Consider the following 13,101-nt stretch of genomic DNA (forward strand, 5'->3'; position numbering starts at 1 on the left):
TAGGAAAAATAAATAAATATGAGACAGGAGAAAATTTTAAGTATATTCCTAACTGACAATTATTAGCATATTTACATTTTGCATGTAAGAAATTCAACCAGAATGTCAGGTAGAATTGAAACAGTTCTGACCCCAACCCTGATGGTGTCAAAAACAAGTCTAGCATTATCACAGGTCACTGACATGTGGTATTGTTCCATTCCCCAGTAGTGTTGTTGTTCAGCTAACAGTAATATGTCTGTGAGTCACCATGATGAATTGAGCCACTCAGAAATAAATCAAGGTGTGTTTTCTAGGATACTTTCATCCCACCAATTACAATGCTGATGTGAACCACAATGATTTAACCTGATCACATACAAATGAACAGAAATTAACAGTAAATAACTGCGGATGCCATTACTGTCATTCCTAAGCAGTAGTATGTACTGTAACATCTTGCCTATGCCGTTCTGTACCATCACTCATTCATATATCTTTATGTACATATTCTTTATCCCTTTACACTTGTGTGTATAAGGTAGTAGTTGTGGAATTGTTAGGTAAGATTACTTGTTGGTTATTACTGCATTGTCGGAACTAGAAGCACAAGCATTTCGCTACACTCGCATTAACATCTGCTAACCATGTGTATGTGACAAATAACATGTGATTTGATTTGATTTGATTTAACAGGCTGGTTGGTAAATGACTGGCAGAAAAAGGTGTAGTATGTTCTCGGCTTCTTTCCCTTCAAGCTCTTCAGTCATCTTCCACTTGAAAGGGGCTAAGCTGAGCAGTATCCCATGAAGAAAGCCCAGCGGTTAAAAGGAGGGAAACTTCTTGTGAAGTGACTGAGCCACTCAACCATACCCTACGAGTCAATTGCAATGGAAACCATTGGATGCACATGCCTGCGCTGCACCAGGAGCCCTACACAAATGTGTGCAAACACAAACACACACACCTTAGCCAGGTTCAGCTCAGAGCAAGCCCTCCTCATCCCTTAGCAGTGTGCCACAATCACTGAGGCTTCAGAGCAGTCAAACCAGTAGAATGAACTGCCAGTGATCTGTTCCATCCTTTCAGTCACACGCAATGGGAAACAATTAACACGCCACTCTGAGATACATCTCTCCGGATGTGAAGGTGGGGGGGGGGGGGGGGAGAAGAAAGTGTGGAAAAGAAGGGGAGGGAGAGGTCTCCTTTATTTGACTTTCCTGAGGTAACGGAGTGACCTTGTGATGTAGCCTGACACCAAATGTCCGTTGCCAGGGAGATGGCTAATGTCTCAATGTCATTGGCTCCCTCCTGGCCGAGGGGAGAGGGGAGTGAGGGAAGCCATCCAGAAAGCCTCACACTAGGAGCATACACACACACTAAAAGACACATGCACGCACATGCACATGCACATGCACACACTCACATACATACTAGAGGTCGACCGATTAATCGAAATGGCCGATTAATTAGGGCCATTTCAAGTTTTCATAACAATCAGTAATCGGCATTTTTGGACACCGATTATGGCCGATTACATTGCACTCCACGAGGAGACCGCGTGGCAGGCTGACTACCTGTTATGCGAGTGCAGCAAGGAGCCAAGGTAAGGTGCTAGCTAGCATTAAACTTCTTATAAAAAACAATCAATATTAACATAATCACTAGTTAACTACACATGGTTGATGATATTACTAGTTTATCTAGCGTGTCCTGCGTTGCATATAATCGGTGCGGTGCCTGATAATTTATCATTGAATCACAGCCTACTTCGCCAAACGGGTGATTTAACAAGCGCATTCGCGAAAAAAGCACTGTCGTTGCACCAATGTGTACCTAACCATAAACATCAATGCCTTTCTTAAAATCAATACACAAGTATATATTTTTAAACCTGCATATTTAGTTAATATTGCTTGCTAACATGAATTTATTTTAACTAGGGGAATTGTGTCACTTCTCTTGCGTTCTGTGCAAGCAGAGTCAGGGTATATGCAGCAGTTTGGGCCGCCTGGCTCGTTGCGAACTGTGTGAAGACCATTTCTTCCTAACAAAGACCGTAATTAATTTGCCAGAATTTTTCATAATTATGACATAACATTGAAGGTTGTGCAATGTAACAACAATATTTAGACTTAGGGATGCCACCCGTTAGATAAAATATGGAACGGTTCCGTATTTCACTGAAAGAATAAACGTTTTGTTTTCAAAATGATAGTTTCCAGATTTTACCATATTAATGATCTAAGGCTCGTGTTTCTGTGTGTTATTATATTAGAATTAAGTCTATGATTTGATAGAGCAGTCTGACTGAGCGGTGGTAGGCAGCAGCAGGCTCGTAAGCATTCATTCAAACAGCATTTTCTGCATTTGCCAGCAGCTCTTCGCTGTGCTTCAAGCATTGCGCTGTTTATGACTTCAAGCCTATCAACTCCCGAGATTAGGCTGGCAATACTAAAGTGCCTATAAGAACATCCAATAGTCAAAGTTATATGAAATACAAATGGTATAGAGAGAAATAGTCCTATAATAACTACAACCTAAAACTTCGTAACTGGAAATATTGAAGACTCATGTTAAAAGGAACCACCAGCTATCATATGTTCTGAGCAAGGAACTTAAACGTTTAAACGCTTTTTTACATGGCACATATTGCACTTTTACTTTCTTCTCCAACACTTTGTTTTTGCATTATTTAAACCAAATTGAACATGTTTCATTATTTATTTGAGACTAAATTGATGTTATTGATGTATTATATTAAGTTAAAATAAGTGTTCATTCAGTATTGTTGTAATTGTCATTATTACAAATATATAAATGCATAAAAAAATAATAATCGGCCGACCTCTAATACATACACACAAACACCATGTGCATGCAATATACACACACAGCAATATTCATACACACATTTGCAGTGTTGGTTTGCAAAGAAAATGATTTATCTCTCACACTACAAAAGTACCTAAAAAGCGTAATTCTTTGTCTGGCACACATCAACAGACAGTGAGTTGAGAAGACCAGAGAATAGCACTGAATCGTGAATATACAGATGTAGGATCTTAATTTGATCACCCTTGTTCCAGGAGAACTTTTCTGCAATGCAGGAAATGTAAAACTAGTAGTGTATTTTAGGTTTTAAAAGGCTTCTGAAGTTTGTAATTTCCACTTTGATATTTCAGAAATGTTTCTTTGAAAAATGTATCAAACCCTACAAAAATGCCCATTAATTATAATGCACATAATAATTCACATTTCCTGATGATGCAGGACTATTTTCCTGCTGTAGCAAACTGACTCAAATGAAGATCCTACATCTGTATTGTACAGTGTCTGTATGCATGAGCATATGGACAGAAAATAATGCATATGAATGAAGGTAGTGTAGCTGAATAAATGTCTATGTTTAGCATGCGTAGAGTACAGGAGAGGAGGAGAAGCCCTGCTGCCACTTCAATACACTGCAATCATTCAGCTGTCTCTGGTAATGCTTCATTTATTTTTTATTTTTTTACTCTCCACAGCTATCTCTTTCTTCATATCTCCCTCCCTTTCTCTCTCCCTCCCTTTCTCTTCATCTCTCTCCTTGATCTCACTCACTCCCTCTCTCTCTCTCTCGATCCCTCTCCCTTGCTCTCTCTTGCTCCCTCAGCATCTGATGCAATCCGTAACCAACACACAGTCTCTTCCTGGCTCTCAGACACAAAGAGAGGGAAGAGTAGGAAAAGAGGGAGCGTGTGCCGTCTAAAGGGAGGGGGGCATCTCTTCATAGATGTGCCAATCCTCCTCATGCCCAAGGGGCACACGGGAATAAACACCAGAGACTGACAAAGCCAGCGCTAAGGCACGGAACAAGGGCAGACAGGTGGATACAGCCCATTAGCGCCCCCTATGAGACAGAGAGGGGATAGCGCTTCTCAATGGGAGTACATACAGGACAAGGCACTGAAGGCACAAAGGAGGCAGCACCAGTGGCATGATGTCACTGGTAACTGCGCTCTGTGAAGGCTGACCTCTGTGAATTGTGTTGTGGGTTGGTCATGTCAAGTGTGTGTGCATGCGTGTGTGTATGTGTGTGTGGGGGGGTATTGTGTGCATGTTTGTTCAGTGTGAGTGTGCATTTGCTTCTTTGCACGTCTTTGTTCAATTGATTAAGATTGAATGTGTGAGTACATCTATACATGCCTGTTTGTGTTTGTGTCCGTGTGTCTGTCTGTCTGGGTGTTGAGGAATGATGCTGTATTTTCCCAACTCTCTCTCTCTCTCTCTCTCTCTCTCTCTCTCTCTCTCTCTCTCTCTCTCTCTCTCTCTCTCTCTCTCTCTCTCTCTCTCTCTCTCTCTCTCTCTCTCTCTCTCTCTCTCCCTCCCTCCCTCCCTCCCTCCCTCCCTCCCCAGAGCAGTCTGTTCAATAATTCACAGGGAGGCAGTGGGGCAGGCTTGGCAGGGGGTGCACCAGCTGACAGTGTGCACAGACAAAGCTGTCAAACTGGAGAAGAATCAGGTGGGTGCCACAGGGGCAAGTCCCTCTTCCATCACATACTGTAGGACCCCCTCTCACACACAGCACGCGGTTCCAGCACTGCTCTCCAGATTCACACACACACACACACACACACACACACACACACACACACACACACACACACACACACACACACACACACACACACACACACACACACACACACACACACACACACACCCTGGCCTCTCAAAGCCCAGCATGGGGGCTAGCCAAATCTGGTCTCTCTGGGAAAGTCCTGCACTCTTGAAGCCCCAGCCCAGTCTCCCCGAGTCTCAGCAAGACACTCAGCCCCCCCCCCCCCCCCCCACCCCCCACTTCCACCACCGCTTCCATTCACAACCCTCTCCTTATAGCTGTCAAGAGGGGGGTCACATTTGTCGAACCCCCACAACTCCACTCCTCTTTCAAAGCAGAGGGTCCATGATGTTCTATAGGGACTGCAGTCTAGCGGTTTATCCCCCCTCCACTTAAAACAGACACATCATCATCACACAGCAGCAGGAACACACAGATTCCATCACTGGAACTCAACACATCTACCATTCCCCTTGTTCAGGACAGTTTCCTCTCCTCCTCCTTCTCACTTCTTCACTCACTCGCTCCTGCTCCAGCACTCCTTCAGAGTGATAGAGTTTCTCCTCTCTGTCCTCCAGCTCTTCCCTGAGTGGCGGCACACAAGCGTTTTTCTTTTCTATTTCCCTCTTCTCCTCCTCAGTTCTCTCCTCTCCCTCCTCCCTCTTCTCCTCCTCAGTTCTCTCCTCTCCCTCCTCCCTCTTCTCCTCCTCAGTTCTCTCCTCTCTCCCTCCCACTTCTCCTCCTCAGTTCTCTCCTCTCTCCCCCCTCCCTCTTCTCCTCCTCAGTTCTCTCCTCTCTCCCCCCTCCCTCTTCTCCTCCTCAGTTCTCTCAGTTCTCTCCTCTCTCCCTCCTCCCTCTTCTCTTCCTCAGTTCTCTCCTCTCCCTCCTCCCTCTTCTCCTCCTCAGTTCTCTCCTCTCTCCCTCCTCCCTCTTCTCTTCTCTCAGTTCTCTCCTCTCCCTCCTCCCTCTTCTCCTCCTCAGTTCTCTCCTCTCCCTCCTCCCTCTTCTCCTCCTCAGTTCTCTCCTCTCTCCCTCCCACTTCTCCTCCTCAGTTCTCTCCTCTCTCCCCCCTCCCTCTTCTCCTCCTCAGTTCTCTCCTCTCTCCCTCCTCCCTCTTCTCTTCCTCAGTTCTCTCCTCTCCCTCCTCCCTCTTCTCCTCCTCAGTTCTCTCCTCTCCCTCCTCCCTCTTCTCCTCCTCAGTTCTCTCAGTTCTCTCCTCTCTCCCTCCTCCCTCTTCTCCTCCTCAGTTCTCTCCTCTCCCTCCTCCCTCTTCTCCTCCTCTCTCCCTCCTCCCTCTTCTCCTCCTCAGTTCTCTCCTCTCTCATTCCCACTTCTCCTCCTCAGTTCTCTCCTCTCTCCCCCCTCCCTCTTCTCCTCCTCAGTTCTCTCCTCTCTCCCCCCTCCCTCTTCTCCTCCTCAGTTCTCTCAGTTCTCTCCTCTCTCCCTCCTCCCACTTCTCCTCCTCAGTGCTCTTCTCTCTCCTCCTCCCTCTTCTCCTCCTCAGTTCTCTCAGTTCTCTCCTCTCTCCCTCCTCCCACTTCTCCTCCTCAGTGCTCTTCTCTCTCCTCCTCCCTCTTCTCCTCCTCAGTTCTCTCAGTTCTCTCCTCTCCCTCCTCCCACTTCTCCTCCTCAGTGCTCTTCTCTCTCCTCCTCCCTCTTCTCCTCCTCAGTTCTCTCAGTTCTCTCCTCTCTCCCTCCTCCCACTTCTCATCCTCAGTGCTCTTCTCTCTCCTCCTCCCTCTTCTCCTCCTCAGTTCTCTCAGTTCTCTCCTCTCTCCCTCCTCCCACTTCTCCTCCTCAGTGCTCTTCTCTCTCCTCCTCCTCACTTTGCATCAACACATGAGCTGACTGATCTCTCAACGACTCCCCTTTCTCTCCCTCTTCCTTTCTATCTCTCTTTCTCTCCCTCTCTCTTCCCCTCTCCCTCTCATAATTTTTTCTCTACACAGTCAAAGCAAAGACAATGTCGTCTTAATAGGCAAATTAATTAGCACGCTGCAAACTCATTAAAAACTGAAGCAAACTGTGGCACAATGAAGACAATGTTCACACTAAACGCAGAGCAGAAGACGACATGATTTAGAGAAGACATCGCATCCATGACAGTTTAGGACGCCCACACACTTTAATTGTGATTGCTTGGTAGAGCTGCCATAGCTCAAACGACGACGAGGCAACGGCGGTGTTATTTTGTGAGACTTCTCGTTTGGTTAGAGGATGCTCTTAAAGCGCTAGGACAAACAGAGGCTGAGTAGTGGGCTTATGTTTTTATGCACCCGTGTCTTTTTGTTATCTGCCTTCTCTCCTCTCTCTCTAGTTCCTATTTCCTGCATGCTGTGTCCTAACCTAGGAACGAGTTACACTTGATTCCTTCAACACCTTTGGAATTGTGCCACAGCGGGCATCTTCATTGCTGGCTGGAATCTCCACAGCTACATAGGAGAGGATCTCACTCCTAAAAACACATTTGGCTTACTAGATATGGAGAGGTTCTCAACTTTCTCAAAATGTCTCTCAATGTATTTGCATAATTGGAACTAATTAACAACTTAAGATATGTCAGGATTCTCTCTATATTACAATAATTTATATCAATATCAGTTTTACAATATTTTAGATGATTCGTGTCTTTGACTTAATTGTTTCCTGTAACCTAGCAGATATTAATATGTCTCTAATTGATGCACAGATGGAATTATATCCAGCTTACTGTACATAGTGGGTATTTTGAAAAAAAACTGCAATAATACACCAAACTCAAGCAAAGCAACAAGTAGAGCTACAGACAATTCCACGATAATGGAATTGTGTTGAGACTCAGATCTTTCACTTTAAAATGTATGACAAACAAAAACCAGTGATTTTAAAGTTTAACAAACCAACAACGATACGCACAAGGACTACTAACAGTATACACTGAACATTTTACAAAAACACATTACTGTGCAGATGCAAAGTGACAGAATGTGACAGAATTTCTGTAAAATCTCCTTCAGTTTTTTATATCACCACGTTTTCCAAAAAGATCTGCAGCAAATGAAGATTGAAAGATGTCTGCAGAAAGAAGGGGGTCCGCTATGACATCACACCTTGACTTTGAGCTGTTGAGCTGGTTGAACTACAGTAAGTGAAGTGGATTTAGACCCGGTAACAGAATTACCGTAGCAGAATTTCATCATGGGTCCCTGATCTGTACAACACTGAAATGTATAATTATGGATATGAATGTCCTTCTCTTCATGGTAATGTGTGCTAAATAGGTACAAAGGTAGAAATATGCAATATCTTTCTTTTGCATATTTGGGTATTATTCTACACTTTGCTATTATTGTATATTATTGTAATGAGCTCTGACCCCAAACAAGACCAAATTTGGTTGGTCAGGACAGGACCAAATCTGAGCCAATCATAGACGTCTGTTTCACAAGTTTAGAAATCAAAGTACAGCACAGTAGAGTTCAGTACGGTATAGTACAGTAGAGTACAGTAGAGTACAGTAGTGTAGAGTACAGTAGAGTACAGTAGAGGAGAGTACAGTAGAGTAGAGTACAGTAAGAGTACAGTAGAGTACAGTACAGCAGAGTACAGTAGAGTACAGTACAGTAGAGTACAGTAGAGTACAGTAGAGTACAGTACAGCACAGAACAGCACAGTAGAGTAGAGTGCAGTACGGTATAGTACAGTAAAGTAGAGTAGAGTTCAGTACAGTACAGTAATTACAGTATAATACAATACATTATAGTGTATTCAACATGACTGTAATGTACTATAATCTACTCAAGTTTTTTACTTTACTTAACTGTACTGTACTCTACTGTACTGTACTCTACTCTACTGTACTCTACTGTTCTGTACTCTGCTGTACTGTACTGTACTCTACTATACTGTACTCTGCTGTACTGTACTGTACTCACATGTACTGTACTCTATTGTACTGTACTCTACTGTACTCTACTGTACTGTACTCTACTGTACTCTACTGTACTGTACTCTACTCAACTCTACTGTACTCTACTGTACTGTACTCTACTGTACTATACTGTACTATACTCTACTGTACTCTACTGTACTCTACTCTACTGTACTCTACTGTACTGTACTGTACTCTACTCTACTGTGCTCTACTGTACTCTACTCTACTGTACTGTACTCTACTCTACTGTACTGTACTCTACTCTACTGTGCTCTACTGTGCTCTACTGTACTGTACTCTACTGTACTCTACTGTACTGTACTCTACTGTACTGTACTCTACTGTACTCTACTGTACTGTACTCTACTGTACTGTACTCTGTACTCTACACTACTGTACTCTACTCTACTGTACTCTCTGTACTGTACTGTACTCTACTCTCCAAACGTTATTATTGTGTTTTGATGTCTTACTAATAACTGAACTTCACATGTTGGTGCTCATGGGTTCCTTTTACATGGAAATGCCCTACAACAACCACGCCCCTCTCCTGTGCTCTTGTTCTCTGTCAGTCTCTGACACGCACACACACACACACACACAGCCCCAAGCCCCTCCTCTGCTCAGCTCTCACACCTCGCCACCGTTCACTACCCTGCTCTCAATAGTCTCAAGTCCGGGCAGCCTGGCAGACCAGCACTCGCACTGTCACACACACACACTTCGGACTAGTCGTCTGTCTCACAGAGCGAGTCGTTCCCACCTGCGAGCGTGGTGACATGATCCGAGGGGCTCACAGCCAGGTGCAAAGAGGCAGCCAGAGGTGTCACCACATCCCAGACAGGGTGGGAGCAGCCGCCGCACGGCAACCATTCACACCGCCTGTCTGTCACACTCCCCCAGAGCTCCCCAACGCTCCCTTAACATCACGCTAGTTATCACCGTGTCAGAACAACGTGGCGGGGATGCTGTGAGGAGGTTGTGTGTGGGATTGAGAAGGATGGTTAGCTCACCTGGTGACCAGAGGCTTCTCCTCCAACTCGTATGGCTTGACGAACCACTTCCCGATCCGTACAAAGTCCTTGTCCAACAAACACCTGGGGGATAGGAGACATTAAACAACTATATCACACACACAGGTAAAGGATCATAAACACACAAACATACATGCACATAGACACAGACATTTTACATAGAGATTGTCACACATATACCCAATCGGGGAAGAATAGAGAATATAATACATTTATTTTCATACATCAACACTCACATCAATGGAGTTACACAGTTCCTTGAGATACATGTTCTATTGAAGGCTTCATGACAATGCAATATAGTGCAGCGGTATAGAGTTGGAAGAGAGGAGGAGGTAGACTCAAGGTAATAAGAAGGTTCATTCAGCTGGCCCCTTATGATGATCATTGATGTTTAACTTAATTGAGAACAAATATATCCTGGTTCATTTAGCAGATGGGAAATCTTTATTGGAGTCATTGATTCAGTCCAGGTTATAATGTGATTATCACTTGAAGTCTTTTAACCATTGGTGGTTTGGTATTTTTGCCAGAATTATTTGCTGAGTAGAAATGGTTATATGAGCAGAAATAGCCTATAACTAGACTGGGAATATTCAGCTTACTTTATGTGATACTTTACATCCAGACTATATGACACAAGTCGTTTTCCAAGCAGCTCATTGGAAATGACTTGTACTGTACCTCTCCAGCAGGTTGTGAATGGCCTTGAACAGGAGGGTCCGGCATTCGTATGACAGCCCACACTCCCATTGTCCCTCCTCAGCCACTGGAACACAGGAAGAGAAGATGGGTTAGCAACTGATGGTTACAGTGAGATCAACACAGTTCATACACTCAAACACAGTACACAGTACACAGTACACAAAGACACACAGGACACTGCAATGCATGCCAACAGCACAATAAGCTTCTAAGACTATAGATGAACGTTACCTACAGACAAGTATCTACATGTACATCCATCCACAGACTGACTCATCAGAAGCCATTAACCATTATCTTCCATACACGTTAAACCACTGTGGGACACTGTGGAAGAAACTACAAGGACCACTGTGAGGCACTGTGGAAGAAACTACAAGGACCACTGTGAGGAACTGTGGAAGAAACTACAAGGACCACTGTGAGGAACTGTGGAAGAAACAACAAGGACCACTGTGGGGCACTGTGGAAGAAACTAAAAGGACCACTGTGAGGAACTGTGGAAGAAAATACAAGGACCACTGTGAGGAACTGTGGAAGAAACAACAAGGACCACTGTGGGGCACTGTGGAAGAAACTAAAAGGACCACTGTGAGGCACTGTGGAAGAAAATACAAGGACCACTGTGAGGAACTGTGGGTGAAACCACTGTGGGGCACTGTGGAAGAAACTAAAAGGACCACTGTGAGGAACTGTGGGTGAAACCACTGTGGGGCACCGTGGAATAAACTATGAGGACTACTGTGAGGAACTGTGGGTGAAACTACAAGTACCACTGCAAGCATGCATGTTAACATTATGTGAGTGCATCAGAGGAGGCTGCTAAGGGAAGGACGGCTCATAATAATGGCTGGAATGAAGTCAATGGAGTAGTATCAACCACATGGAAACCACGTTTCAGCCATTATTATGAGCCGTCCTGCCTTCAGCAGCCTCTACTGATGTGCATGCGCCCTTGTGTGCACTGTACCTGTGTGTGTGTGTGTGTGTGTGTGTGTGTGTGTGTGTGTGTGTGTGTGTGTGTGTGTGTGTGTGTGTGTGTGTGTGTGTGTGTGTGTGTGTGTGTGTGTGTGTGTGTGTGTGTGTGTGTGTGTGTGTGTGTGTGTGTGTGCTCACTGTGCCTTTGTACAGCTGTCAGGTCCTGTCAGCTTCATTTAGTCAACGCTGGGAGAGACAGTGTCTGTGTGTTTGTGTGTGTGTTTGTGGCCGCACAGGGAGTCAGGAGAGGAGAGACAAGGAGAGGAGAGACAGGGCGGGGCGGCACCACGTGCAGAAGCCAGTCCTGACAGCCCAGCAGCAAACAAGAGAGTCGTCAGGTCGACAGCGCTTAGTTCCAGTTCCTGCCATGTCAGCAGGCAGCTCAGATGACCTGTGTGGGGTAGTGGATGGATCTGATTCCTACCACTACTGGCTCCCTCCTCATTCCTTCTTCCCAGAAGAAGAGCAGCTACTGATAGCTCTAGTGTTCTTTGTTCTCTACCATACCTGGAGGACGATTGGGAGGGATAGGAAGCTTTGTGAGTGGGTGTTGTGTTTACTTACAGGGTGGCGGCAAACAAAAAGCACCGGGTGCGCACACAGAAGGAGGGAGGCGACAGAGCCCAGGTGAGGGGTGGAGGACCCACAGAGGGAGGGAGGGAGGGAGGCGACAGAGCCCAGGGGAGGGGTGGAGGACCCACAGAGGGAGGGAGGGAGGGAGGCGACAGAGCCCAGGGGAGGGGTGGAGGACCCACAGAGGGAGGGAGGGAGGGAGGCGACAGAGCCCAGGGGAGGGGTGGAGGACCCACAGAGGGAGGGAGGGAGGGAGGCGACAGAGCCCAGGGGAGGGGTGGAGGACCCACAGAGGGAGGGAGGGAGGCGACAGAGCCCAGGGGAGGGGTGGAGGACCCACGGAGGGAGGGAGGGAGGCGACAGAGCCCAGGGGAGGGGTGGAGGACCCACAGAGGGAGGGAGGGAGGCGACAGAGCCCAGGGGAGGGGTGGAGGACCCACAGAGGGAGGGAGGCGACAGAGCCCAGGGGAGGGGTGGAGGACCCACAGAGGGAGAGAGCGAGGCGACAGAGCCCAGGGGAGGGGTGGAGGACCCACAGAGGGAGGGAGGGAGGCGACAGAGCCCAGGGGAGGGGTGGAGGACCCACAGAGGGAGGGAGGGAGGCGACAGAGCCCAGGGGAGGGGTGGAGGACCCACAGAGGGAGGGAGGGAGGCAGAGCCCAGGGGAGGGGTGGAGGACCCACAGAGGGAGGGAGGGAGGCGACAGAGCCCAGGGGAGGGGTGGAGGACCCACAGAGGGAGGGAGGGAGGCGACAGAGCCCAGGGGAGGGGTGGAGGACCCACAGAGGGAGGGAGGGAGGCAGAGCCCAGGGGAGGGGTGGAGGACCCACAGAGGTTGATATTTTTTCAATTTCAGTTGTGTATTTCTTTTTTTTCCATCTTTCTCTTTCTTGCTTTGTTGATATTTCCCTCCCTTTCCTCACACTGACGTGAATGAAATTTCCCTACTTGCCAGAATTCCCCGGTAACCATGGCAACACTGGCTGTGAGAACACAGCTCCTCGGCATTCAATTCCACCACCGCCCGCTGCCCGCCCTCTCCCTCCCTACCTGCCTCCCTCCTCCCACCCGCTCCTTCTTCCTCTGTTCTATTGCCTTCCAACACCCCACCCCCCTTTCCTCCCCCTCTCTCCCTCCCCTCCTCCCTCCCTCGTTCATTCCCGCTCCAGGGCTCAGACAGGAAGCTCAGTTCCAGCCAGCTATTCTACAGGGAAGAGTGCTCCATGAGCGGAATGCCAAGTCTCCAGCAAATCCAGCTCATTAGCTCACCCCTTTCTCTCTCAAATCCCTTTTCTACACTGCCAATCCACTGCCAG

At 46.8% G+C, this 13,101-nt stretch overlaps 1 protein-coding gene across 3 annotated transcripts in view; it reads right to left on the reverse strand.

The window, feature by feature from the left end:
* Positions 1–13,101, reverse strand: part of LOC139543540 (mediator of RNA polymerase II transcription subunit 13-like) — a 108,441-nt gene that overhangs the window by 50,037 nt on the left and 45,303 nt on the right. For all 3 annotated transcript variants that reach the window (XM_071349719.1, XM_071349720.1, XM_071349718.1), the window contains exons 3-4: positions 10,214–10,298; positions 9,509–9,592 (exon numbers count right to left, since the gene is read on the reverse strand). In XM_071349719.1, coding sequence (XP_071205820.1) covers positions 9,509–9,592; positions 10,214–10,298 — 169 coding nt within the window. The remainder of the gene's footprint in view (positions 1–9,508; positions 9,593–10,213; positions 10,299–13,101) is intronic.

Source organism: Salvelinus alpinus, chromosome 18 (assembly GCF_045679555.1).
Source record: "Salvelinus alpinus chromosome 18, SLU_Salpinus.1, whole genome shotgun sequence".
In the NCBI taxonomy this organism is placed as follows: domain Eukaryota; kingdom Metazoa; phylum Chordata; class Actinopteri; order Salmoniformes; family Salmonidae; genus Salvelinus; species Salvelinus alpinus.